The sequence below is a fragment of the Myotis myotis genome, unplaced genomic scaffold (assembly GCF_014108235.1).
Source record: "Myotis myotis isolate mMyoMyo1 unplaced genomic scaffold, mMyoMyo1.p scaffold_m19_p_10, whole genome shotgun sequence".
Classification (NCBI taxonomy): domain Eukaryota; kingdom Metazoa; phylum Chordata; class Mammalia; order Chiroptera; family Vespertilionidae; genus Myotis; species Myotis myotis.
In genome coordinates this window covers 9371734-9385016 of record NW_023416314.1, presented here as the reverse complement: position 1 = coordinate 9385016, position 13283 = coordinate 9371734, and the positions used below count along the sequence as shown (strand labels likewise).

General features: G+C 40.3%; 1 protein-coding gene across 1 annotated transcript in view; it reads left to right on the top strand.

Moving 5' to 3' along the window:
* The window catches only part of LOC118664119 (caspase-1-like), a 35693-nt gene that overhangs the window by 19884 nt on the left and 2526 nt on the right, over positions 1-13283 (top strand). Inside the window, exons 10-15 of the mRNA XM_036323979.1 lie at positions 758-1036; positions 6000-6115; positions 6973-7146; positions 8327-8561; positions 9424-9567; positions 11068-11177. Coding sequence (XP_036179872.1) covers positions 758-1036; positions 6000-6115; positions 6973-7146; positions 8327-8561; positions 9424-9567; positions 11068-11177 — 1058 coding nt within the window. The remainder of the gene's footprint in view (positions 1-757; positions 1037-5999; positions 6116-6972; positions 7147-8326; positions 8562-9423; positions 9568-11067; positions 11178-13283) is intronic.

Genomic DNA, 13283 nt, shown 5'->3' with positions numbered 1-13283 from the left:
ATCCTTATATCTAGATGGATTGAATAATTATCTTAGAATTAATTGAAAATTGATGAAATATCCTGCCTTCCCATATATGTGTAAGTCATAACTGTGCTATTAAAAAATATTTATTATATTGACTTCTATATTCCTCTGTAAAAATTCAAACTATCCCAGGCAGTAATAAATTAACTTGTTATCAAATTAATCTACCATATTGAAAGATTAGTCAGCAGATTATTTCCAACTCTAAGTTTTGATTGAGACAAGATTTTAAAGTATTGGGAGCCTGGATGCATTTATTCACTTATTCATTAATTCATATTTTCAGCTAGGCTATAAGTACTTTTAAGAATTTAAGCACAAAGATGTAACTAAGAGATGTGGATACAGACTGTGGATTCAAATGCATAGTGCTTTCGCCAGGAAAACTAAATACATAGGGAAGATAGGTTCTGTGGTCTGGTGGGACAAGAGCATGGACTTTTCTTGGAGCATACATCGTCACTATGAGATGGGGAAAAGTAGAGAAACATAAGACCGATGGGTAATATTGAGCTCAATGTCAGAGAAAGGAGATAAGAAGCTATCCAAAAATCAAGGGACAGTAATCATTAAACAAAGCCTAGTACGCTTTTGATGCACTGACAGAATGCCACAGGTACAATGAAAGAGGGATGTATTTTATTGGGGAAACGTTGAAATAGTCAGAAGGTATTTCACCTTTCAGGGAGGTCTCTAAATATAGTGCAAAACTCTTTGGTTTTGCCCACAGTTGAAGGAGTCTTTGTATTTCTGACAGATAAACTCAACAAAAACCCACTTAAGGCTTTGGAATCTATCGGGAAAGACCTCTTAGTTGAAGTTTTGGATGGATTGGTGAAAAAAGATGTTCTGAAATTGGAGGAAACTGACAAGAAAAAATTCAATGACGCCAAACCTGGAGACAAGGCCCGGGTTCTAGTGGACGCTGTGCGAGGGAGACACCATGAAGCAAGTCAAGCCCTTGTCCAAACCTTCCTTAACACAAACAAAAATTCCATCAGCACAAAAGGTAAGAATAGAGCATTTGCAACAAATATCTCAAATTATCTGGAATCTGTGTATCTCCAATGCCCCTCCGGTGTCCTCTGTAATGCCCCCATGCTTAATTACTAAAATATTATTTTCACTAGTTTCATCAGTGCCCTTTTAGGGGCTACCTTGCACTTTGTGAGAGGGGGCTTGGTTTCTGACTAGCTAAGAAGCTGAGGGTTTGTGTTTAGGTTGCTCATGGAAAGAGCTCATTGTAGAGACTTTGTGGTTAGGGCTACCTGATCCCGAACCCTGGTTCTGCCACTTTGGACACTACATACATGACTTCCTTCAAGTTTCTGTATCTCCGTAGGCATCAGTATTAGCATCTGTGAAATGGGGGCAATTTTAGGAACTTTGCGGGGTTCATAAGCCTAAGAACAGAGTGCTAGGCATATGCGGACAACTCCTAACATTTTATTTCTCACCCAGCACTCTCCCCTGAGCTCCAGATACATTGAGCTCTGGCAGCATAGTCTCCATTTCCACTCAAATATTCCTCTGGCTTCACACAACTAAAATATCTGAAATTATACACTTGATGCTCCTCATCAAATCTATTCCCTATGTATCTCATTAGAACTATGATCCACCAATTTTCTTAATCCAGAATGCAGCTGTTGTCTTTGCCAATGAATGAATAAGAGCTCTTAACAGAGTGCCAGGCACATAATAAATATAAGATGAATAAGCAAACAAAGAACCTGCCTGCAATAAATATTAGTAATCATGATTATCATAGTAATATTTAGAACTTTCCAGTAACACCTAAAAAGTTTAAAATATATTAAAATCTTTCAAATATGTTGACGTAGATTGAATTACAAATGCTACTAGAGATTACATGTCCTCAGGCTCAAATTCAACAGTGACTGACTCTGCTTGCTGCAGACTTTAAGCTAAAATCCCAACCTTGTGTACTAGAGCTCATCAATAAGAAAAAGTAATGCGCAAAAGGCTACATACATTATAGAGCCCTCCAAATTACACATAAGCTTTTGTTTCCTTTTTCTTTCCTCTTTTTAAAATGTCTCTTTATTACTGAAAGCATTACATGTCCCATTTTTCCCCCTCTACCCCCCAGGCCTTCACCACACTGGTGTCTGTGTCCATGGGTTATGCATATATGTATCAGCTTTTGAAAGAAGCCCTTCTCTAGGTAGAAGGGACATTCCCCCCAGCAGGAAGGACACGCTTGTCTGGTGGATGTCCAAGATTGTGGCCTGAGCGGTGTTCTCACTAACATTCACACTGCTCCTTGTACAGGTTTATTACTTTCTCTTTAATCTGGGGTGGGGTAGGAATAAGTGAATTTTTTTTTCCCAAAAATAAAACATTTGCAAATAAAAATCACATTTAAATAATAGAAATTATAAAATAATTTCAGCAACCCCAGGCATCACCATAAGCATTAAACCAAACTGATATAAACCACTGCACTGGCAGAGGTAGTGAGTGGCAGGCAGGAGGCAGGGGTAGATCCTGTCATGATGTGTTGTGTGGTTCCCTGGGCTCTATCTGCACATGGAACCTCCAGGGCAGGAGTCCTCAAACTTTCTAAACAGGGGGCCAATTCACTGTCCCTCAGACTGTTGGAGGGCCGGACTATAGTTTAAAAAAAAAACTATGAACAAATTCCTATGCACACTGCACATATCTTATTTTGAAGTGAAAAAACAAAACGGGAACAAATACAATATTTATATTTGCATGTGGCTCTCGGGCTGTAGTTTGAGGAACCCTGCTCCAGGGTGATCCTAGGACAACTAAGGTCCACAAGCCTAGTAGGCCAGGAAGATGGGTAAGATGAGCTGTTAGAACAAGTAAGGTCCTGGCCAGGCTTTTTGGACATACCACAGATATGATTCTGAGGGTCCCTAGTATATTGAGGGAATGATGTAGAAATTGAATAGAAAGAATACAAGGTATTTGATTGCTTATTTTATTTAACAAACTCATATATAGACACATATGATTGCTATTTAGTCAGAAAGATAAGTACTCAAATTGCTACCCACCAAGGATATGGTTTTGTCTCATCTAATATCAGTCCCTTCCCTTTTATATCATTTGAAGGGGTTTCCTGAATATGTCCTTAGGTAACAGGTAAACTGAGCTTTTTAAAATTTTATCTAAACTCCTAATTCTCTCATTTCTTTCAGCTCCATTCCCAGGATGCTAGAAACTCCTTTTGGGCAGCAGGCTGCACTATAATATCTATTATACTAGAGGCCCAGTGCACAAAATTCATACACGGGGGGGGGGGGGGGTCCCTTCAGCCCGGCCTGCAGCCTCTTTAATCCGGGATCCCTTTCACAATCCGGAACCACTGGGTCCTAACCGCTCACCTGCCTGCCTGCCTAATGGCCCTAACTGCTCTCCCCTGCTGACCTTATCCCCCTAACTGCCTATCTGTGCTCCTCTCCTGGCCTGATTCCCCTAACTGCCTAACTGTTGTCCCCTCCTGGCCTGATTTCTCTAACTGCCTACCTGCTCTCCCTTCCTGGCCTGATCCCCCTAACTGCTCTCCCCTCCTGGCCTGATTCCCCTAACTGCCTAACTATTCTCCCCTGATGGCCTGATCCCCCTAACTGCTTATCTGCCCTCCCCTCCTGGCCTGATCCCCCTAACTTCCTAACTATTCTCCCCTGCTGGCTTTATCTCCGTAACTGCCTAACTGCTCTCCCCTCCTGGCCTGATCCCCCTAATTGCCTATCTGCTCTCCCTTTCTGGCCTGATTCCCCTAACTGCTTATCTGCTCTCCCCTCCTGGCCTGATACCCTAATTGCCTATCTGCTCTCCCCTCCTGGCCTGATCACCCTAACTGCCTATCTGTGCTCCCCTCCTGGCCTGATTCCCCTAATTTCCTATCTGTGCTCCCCTCCTGGCCTCACCCCCCTAACTGCCTATCCGCTCTCCCTTCCTCTCCGCACCCTTTGGAACCCCAGTGTAGGTGTGCTGAGAGCTATCCACCACGGCCCTGCACCCATTCTGATTGGTCGTTACATGATAGCATGCTGGCCAATTTGCATATTCCTCTATTATTAGTATAGATTGTAATGACAGGATTTGTTTTCATGCTAATTTGTACTATTAGATGTAACACAGAAATATTAAATCCCAATCTTAACTGCAAACACTATATTTATACAGACACACAACGGTCATTAGGAGATGATATTTCTTAAGTTAGAGGGCTCACCAAACTTGTAAATAACCTAGAAATAGATGAGGTTTTTGCTGAAAAATATCCCATCTAATGAGAGAATAACCCAGGACCCGGGGAGTCTTTAAATTGCCAGAATCTTCTGGAATGAGAAAGGAGAGCATGTCTCTGTTTAATCTATAAAAATATTTAGAATGCTTGGTTTCCTTAGAGACTAACAATTTGCTGCATCTCCAGAGCTCTGGTGTTTAGCATATATTTTAGAAAGAAGTTTATAAAAATATTATGAAAAAAACTAATGGAAATAAATGAGTAAAATATAAAAAATAGAAACTAAACATTTGTACAGGATAATATTTCTTTTTCTTTTAAATAAAAGAAACTCAGGGAGTTCCTTGATTGGTTCATGTAACTAACCATCAAGGTTTCTTTCTGGACAAAAACCTTGTTAATTAGATCTTGGCAAACCTCTCTTCTATTGTTTATGCATTCTTACTCATTCCTCTGAAAGGAGGGGTGCTGGACTTTTCCAGTCTCTTGCAAAATTTGTCAAGTGATGCCAAGCTGTGACGGATACAGTTAAGTTTCTGCAAGGACTGGGTCAGGATGAGTCAGAAACAAACTTCTTCAAAAGGGAGGAGTTATTCCCTCACATTTTAAAACATGGGTTGAAAATTTAGTGTCAGTTCATCAGATCTTTGGAGGCAAGGACATCCAGTGTATGTTAGAATCTCTGTGTAAAATGTTGTCCCCCTGGCCCTGGAATCAGTACTCTGGTGGCTAGTTAGCTTTTCTCCTGGACATAGCTGACTCTACAACTTTGCAAAGAATCACAGAAGCCCATTTCCTCTGGACAAATTGAAAATTCAGGCTGAGGTCCCGGAAAAAATAATGCCTATTGGTACAGGATTCAGGATTCTTTTAGGTGCTTAGTGTGTGTCTGTGTCTGTGTTGTGTATGAATTAGGCACAGACTTGGGATGTTATACCATCCTATGTAATAAAAAGCTAATATACAAATTGTCTTTGACTAGGAGTTCCACAAGGGGGCGGGGCCAGCCTGCCAACCACCCACGGCCCATCCCCCCCTGGCTGGCCAACCTAATTGACCTTGATAATGGCAGGCCAGCCGAACCCTGCCCATGCACAAATTTGTGCACCAGGCCTCTTGTCCAATATGATAGCTACCAGCCACATTGTGACTATAAAGTGCTTGAAATGTGGCTAGTAATACATGTTAAAATGATAATAGTTTGAATATATTATGTCAAATAAAATATTATTAAAATTAATTTCATCTGTTTGTTTTTCCTTTTTAATGTGAACATTAGCAAAAATTGAATTGCACATGTGACTTAATTATGTTTCTAATGAATAGCACTCTATTAAATATTTATTCAATGTACTCTTGATCAGTGATAAGAAACCATCCAGTTAGATGAGTGAGTGCTTTAGAGTAAAATATAGCCAGACTCAGACTGTTTTAGCTAAATATAAAAAGCCTAATTTTGACTGAAGTCACCAAGGAAAGTGTTTTCCTTTTAATAATCATAATCTAGTATCACATTTTTGGGTGGATCTGCTACCAAGAATTTCCCCCTTCTTTCCCAGTTACAATACACTTCTTCATATTAGAGATTAAATACAAAAAAAAAATTCCTACATTTAAAAGTGTATAAAGAACTTTTCATGACTTACCTTCTCTGTCAGTATGTCTTAGGTGATCATGGGTAACAGATGCAGATATTAAAATTACATCATGTGATGTCATATGATAGATCCTGCAGTTCCTCCAGAAGTGACTGGGCCAGCTGAGTCAGCAGAAACTACAGATACCCTCAAGCTTTGTCCTCCTGAAGAGTTCCTGAAAGTGTGTCAAGAAAGGGCTGGAGAGGTACTGTGTTCTATCCATAAAATAGAGACAGAGAGAGAAGCAATTGCTTTCACTAAGTACTTGATTCCCTAAAGCACTAATTGCAGAGTGGTGGTGTGGGGACAGTGGTAATCATTTTCATAGATGCTTTGAGCAAGGAGGAACTCATTTGCCTCACACAGATTCCAATTTTCTTTCAAGCTCATGATACAATACAGATTTCTCTCTTCATTTATTTGCTCTATTTGAGACTTATTACAATTAAGCTGTAGCTGTAGATAAAAATATTTAGTAATTATTTTCATACTAGTTGAAAAGCCTAGAGACAAAACATGACTTAAAATACAATTAAAGCGTGAAATCCATTTTATCTTGCTGTGTTAAAAATAATACTGAACTAATGATGTTACCAAAGGTAAATCATCTTTGATGTATTTATTTTTAGCTGGAGCCAATAGAAAATGTCTCCTGGTTTTTATGAAATTTGATCTGAACCTTGAACACTGAGAATGATTTGACTAGGTGGAGAAGAGAGAGGAGAAAATTATGGTAGGAATTGTTCTAGACTCTTCAAGATTCTTGAGTAAGTGTAACAAATATGTTCTAGGTCCACTTCTGGGCTCTTAGAAAATAAGTTACATTATTTTATTATTCAGTCTATTTTTATTTTTATATAACCTGAAAGTTCTAAATCACTTTCAATTCTCACTTATTTCTTTTGTCAGTTCAATCCATTACAAAGAAAAAGGCAGGGTCTCTGGTACAGGAGAGGGGAGAGAGCAGATCCATGATCCTGTAACAAAGCAACAGAGATTAGTACATGAAGGTTTAAAAGAGATTTCAGTAAGGCAAACTCACTGCATATCCATTTCCTGCAGATCTATCCAATAAAGGAAAGAACAGCCCGCACTCGCCTGGCTCTCATCATATGCAATAGAGAGTTTGATCACCTTCAGCCCAGGAAAGGGGCTGACCTTGACATCACAGGGATGAGAGAGTTGCTTGTGAGCCTTGGCTACCGTGTGATTGTGGAAGAGAACCTCACAGCCAAGGTAAGGGCTCCTCACCCACCCCACACACCCTCCTACTAACAAACTAACTTTATAATGATAGCCAAATGATTTAACCACCTTAGGCCACATATTCCTCTGTGTGGGCACGTGCATGTGAGTAGGTGTGTTTATAAAATGAAATTATTAGGTAGATGACATCTATGTCTCTCTTTGGGCTCCAAATATCCTCAATTCCATGAAACTAGACAGAAAGTGCCTGGCATGTATACCCACATAATTCTTGGTTCCAAAGTGAGGTGATTGGGATTCAGACCTAACATTCCCAGAAAATTCTAAAGTAATGAAAATTTAAAAGGCATGTAGTCACCATATAAATACTGAGTCCTGACTTGGTCCCAGGGCCTATTTTGGCACTGAGGGTAGGTCTGTGAATGAGACAAGACATTCCAAGTTTGAATTGATTTAAGTTTACCGGTGGGAGGCAATCATATGAAAAGAAAAACAGAAAATTTCAGAGATTTGATGTGTCCCATGACTCTCTGTAAGAGTGAAAATGAAGTTAAAAGTATTTTAAACAAGAAAAAGAGAACATAAGAGTGAATTGGGGAGTGGGGGAGTATTTGCTTTGATGGAATGGTCAGGAAAAGCCTTTACAGGAGACAGTATAGGACCTGAGAGATGACAACCAGTAACAAGACAGGTCTGGGAATATGTGATTGCAATCCATTCCAAGAGGGATTACTACAATGAAGAGTGTGAACTACATATGAAACTGACACATGAAATATACAAAAAGACCAGTGTAAGGAGAGCCTAGGAAGGATGACAGGAGGGAGTACACATATGTGAGAAGTGTTATCTCATTCTAAGCACAGTGGGAAGGGTTGCTGAAGGGAAGAGGTAGGATATATTTATGATGTAAGGTTTCTATTAGGTAATCAGATTAAAGACAGAGATAGAAAGAAAAAGTATATAAGTAAAAAAAAAAAAGCAAATATAAAATATATCAAGAGGAAAGCTCATATAAAGTTAGCAGGAGCAGGTCCTTGAGCCCCCAGCTCCATGGTCAGAAGAAAAAGAAACCTATCACTGGACAACCACTATCTGAAGGCACAGTGACTGGAACATGACAGGTGTTTCTTATGCTGCTCACCATAAACAGGGGTCAGATTGGTGTTAGTGCTTGTCCTGTAGAGTAAGACTCCGTGGTCTTTTTCAGGAGATGGAGAAAGTGCTGGTGGAATTTGCTGCCCGCCCAGAGCACAGGACCTCAGATAGTACATTCCTGGTGTTCATGTCCCATGGCCTCCTGGATAGACTCTGTGGGACTCTGCACAGCAAGGAAAACCCAGATGTGCTACCTTATGACACCATCTTTCGGATATTCAACAATCGCAACTGCCCCAGTCTCAAGGACAAACCTAAGGTCATCATTGTCCAGGCCTGCAGAGGTGGTGAGTTCTGATAAGGAAAATCCAAAGGGCATGAGGTGTTTGCGGTGGATTGTGATGTATGTTTTGCTTTTAGGGAAAACAATCCTAGACCCCATTCAGTGCAAATAAAGTGAACTGAATTGTTGGGAAATGCCAAGGGGAGTTGATAACATGAGAGTTTGATTTTTCAGCTAAGAAATATCTATTCAATTTAATCAAAGGTAAGTGGTGAAGGAGATCTTCAGAATCCCTAATCAAAGTTGAACACAAATATATAATCCTTGGAATAAGATCATTTTAATGACATCTGTACATGCCTTACAGGCATTTTGACATTCTCCGGCTTGAGAAGAATGTCATTGGAAAGTGGGGCTGTTCTATAGTAGCAGCACCCTTTTCCCTCATGCATTTTTGAAGGGGAAGTGAGTAGGGAGATGCGGGCACTTGGGATTGATGTCAACATTTCCTTTGCTTTTTTCTGACTTCCAATCGCCTCTTAGCGTTCTGGAGCAGTGTTTGGAAGAAAAATCAGAAATAGCCTAGCTGAAAACTGGGAACTGGGCTCTGAAATTATGCAGATAAGGTTTTAAGTCCTCTACTCTTCTTAGGAAAGGGGTTCTTCCAGTTTGTTGATGCCATCACTACTTGCTGGTAAGATGCTGCCACTATTAATTGGCACATTGTTCAAAGAAACTAGAGAGAGACCAAGGTATGTGTGTGGGGCAACGGTTTAGTGTGTGTGTGTGTGTGTGTGTGTGTGTGTGTGTGTGTGTGTGTGTATGTGAAGTTAGTGAGAATAAACATTTAAAAAGAATAAGGTAGACAATAGTGACAGTCATACTGATAGAGGCACACAGTTTGCACAATGTTATTGTCTCCACAGAGAATCGAGGGGAATTGTGGGTCAGTGACTCTCCAGCAGCCGTGACAGACAGCACTTCACAGTCACCTGAGAACCTGGAGGATGATGCTGTTTACAAAGCTCACGTGGAGAAGGACTTCATTGCTTTCTGCTCCTCAACCCCACGTAGGTCTTTCAGTTACAGATAAGGGTTGTGCACCTAAGGCCACCTCAGAGTGATTCTAGAATATTGAGTTAGGCTCCCTGCAGCAGTGATGTAAGACACATTTTGAGGGCTGTCAAAACAATTTACATTTCTCTGACCTATTCTATGGAAACAGAGTTTCTATATTTTCCACTTTTAAAAACTGTACTTTTATACTAAGTGTTGCACTTTATGGTCAAAGGTATACCACATACTAAAACAACCTAATACAAGGAACCCCGTTCCCCATACACTGTTTAAAAAACAGATTTGATTCCATTTTCTATCAAATCTGTTTAACATTTTGAGTAGAGTTTTAGTGGATCCTGAGACTGCCTGCCCTTCTTAAATTATCAACTCCAACTTCTTTTATCCATGGTTTTCATTTGATGCTTTTTAGAGGGAGCCATTGCATGGCTCAACAGGACCAGGAGATCCTTTAAAATATGTAGAAAATTATACCCTGGGGCTTAGCGGTTGGTCCTAATAATAGGGATCAGTGTTTAGTTCTTGACCTCTACGTAGTCATCTTAAGAAGCTCTAACATTTGAATGTTTCTACTTTGCAAATTTTTGTTTTAAGTCTTTTCTCTTTGTTACCACTTCATGGACATATTGTTTTTCCCCAGCAAGGAGTGAACATATTTTTTCCATTAATTTTAGAGACAGTGGAAAGGAGGGGGAGGGGAGGGAAAGGAAAGGGAGAGAGAGAGAAACATCCATGTGACAGAGACACATCAATCGGTTGCCACCCACATGCCCCCTGACCAGGGGGCAGGGATCTGACCTGAAACCCAGGTATGTGCCCTTGACCAGGAATGGAACCCGAGACCCTCCAGTGTGCAGACCACGCTCTAACTGAGCCACACCAGTAAAGGCTCATGGAGGTTTGATTGACATACAAAATGCTGTATATACTTAATGTATGTAACATAGTGAGTTGGGATATAATATACACCAGTGAAACCATGACCATAATCTCCTTTGGATTTGTTCAGCACTTGCTTATAATATTGTGAAAGACAGAATGCTATACACTCTGTAAGCAACCTGGAACCCAGGGAGCCATTTTATGTTGCTTACTGTATAAGCATGGGGAAATTCTTTAATCCTCTGAGCGTCCATTCTTTCCTCTGTAAAATGGGGTAATTTCAGTTATCTCTCAGGCCATGTTTCAAAACCAAGTGAATGAACATGAAGCACATAGTAAGAGTCATTTCCAAGAATATAATGCAATCATTATGAAATTCTAGTGAGTTATTCCCTTAGTTAAATCTCTGCCAGGTTTTTATAAAATTTTTTCTCCTCTTTTTGGAAAATTAGTTAATATAGAGATATAAGTGTTTCCCCTAAACACGTCAAGATAATTCCAAAGCTACTCTTAAAAAACTCAAAGATTACGGGAAAAAAGAAAAAAACACGTGTGAGAAAAGAAAACATTCAAGGGAACAGCTCAAGGCTTGCCACTCCTTATCTTTACAGATAACGTATCCTGGAGAGACACTACTAAAGGTTCTCTCTTCATCACACAACTAATCGAATGCTTCCAGAAGTATTCTTGGCACTGTCACCTGGAGGAAGTATTTCGGAAGGTAAGCTTTTTCTTCTTCCTTTTCTAATCCTGTGTGTATGTGTGTGTATATGTGTGTGTGTGCATGTGCTGGAAGATTTCACTCTTATTTTTATTTCAAATGACAATGACAGACTTCGCCAGGCAAACAAAAGTAGAACAGTGCCTGGTTTCCATTATCCAGGGGTTGACATCTGATTTAAAGGAGAAGATGTCAACACAAAATTGCTCGAGATCAAAATAGAACAAAATAATATAAACTGTAAGCTTCTTTGTTATGGGCTATACATTTATTTTAAGTCAAAGAGTGGAAAGTATTTTGTGTTGATTTGTATGGCTTTATTGAATAAATATCTATTGGGTGTTATCCTACTTGGTAATTGTTGCTATCCTGTGACACTGGTGTAAATGAGATATTGTGTTGTAAGGCTATTCGGGAACTTTTTGTGAGAGAGATGGATACTACAATTAGACCAGCAAACACATATGTCATTACAGATTGCGATAGGCTCCCTTACACAAAGGATCTAGGGCACGTGAAAGAAAAAAAAAGGGAGAAGGTATTCTTTGAATAGAGTGGTCCAGAAAAGAAGACCAAATTCCTTTCCCTCCTCAGGAAATTCCTTATCCCCCGATTCCTCCTAATTTGTTTTCCTCCGGGGTTCTGCGCACCACTCATTCGACATATATTCTGTTTGTTCTTAGCTGTACTTACTCACTTGAATGCAAGCTTCATGAAGGCAGAAATGTGCTCAACACCTCAACATGCTGGCACATAGGAATTCATATTCATTCAATAAATCAATGCATGGATATCAATACCTTTCTCTCTTTAGGGTATTAAGAATATGGGAAATTTTTATTTGTTATTATTTTTTAAAATATATTTTTATTGATTTAGAATAGGAAGGGAGAGGGGGAGAGAGAGAAACATCAATAATGAGAGAGAATCATTGATTGGCTGCTTCCTGCATGCCCCCCAGTGGGAATCAGCCTTGACTGAAATTGAATCCAGGATCCTTTAGTCCACAGGCCAATGCTCTATCCACTGAGCCAAACCAGCTAGGGCTGTATGATTGTTTTTAAATAGAAAACTGTGGAGAACAGTAGCACTCCGTGGGCAAAGGGGAACACAGCTTTAGTAAGCAGGAGAAAATTGCAATATAAAGTGTATTGAGGTCTCCGTGAATGGGAACTTTGGAAATTAAGTCCTGTTGGATGAATAGGAATTAGACATTGTACTTTAGGGCATTCCTAGGAGAAGTCTATAAATAGTGTGATCAGTGGGGAGAGGTCCTCATCCCCACCACTTGCTGGTGGGAGTGGGTGTGTTACAATATACTGAGAATTTTCTGAGGCTCACATGGGAAGGTGATACATTATAGAAAGCTTCATTTCTGTGCAATTATACCCCCGAGTTCCCAAAGTCCCATTTCCCTTTGCCCTGCCAAGAAAGAAGTGCCAGTTTGTTTTCAGCAGATCTGAGATCAAAGCCAGTGTGCAGAGTTTCTGTTCCACGTCTCCACAGTCAAATGGAGCATCAAGCTAGCTGATTTGCGTTTCCAGTTATAGTCCTTTGCGCGTGAGGTCCACGTGACTGTGGGCCATGCAGCTATGGAGACAACAGGGGCAGGAACAAAGCCAGAGGAGCATGGGAGCCAAGAGACACACACAGGAGAGTGAGCTTCTTTATCTGCTGGTTTATGTATTCCTAAATTGGTGCAGGCTTGCAATGGCCCTGCCTAGTCTAGCCAAAGCCATTGTTCTCCAGGCTTGACAGACAGGTGCTTTCCCTTGTAACCCCAACTCCTTGTGCATGCACTCATCTCCCATTGATTGAGTCCCTTCCCCTGTGGTCTGCAGGGATGGGCCAGTGAATTGCAGCTTCCTGGTGAAGCTACCCAAATAATAGGCCTAAAGTGTCTTGCCTTTCCCCTTGCTCCTGTTCTATTATTAACAACTACCTAATTGCAATGGTGTCAATAGAATCTCATTTATCAGTCCATGACAAAAAACTTCAGAGGTCAGCTTGTTGGTCAGGATGTGAAAGTTGTTGTGTTCAGGTTTTAGGAACAATAATTGAGTTTGTGCCTTATTGAATTCAGGATTAACCTTGGAGGTTGAAGGT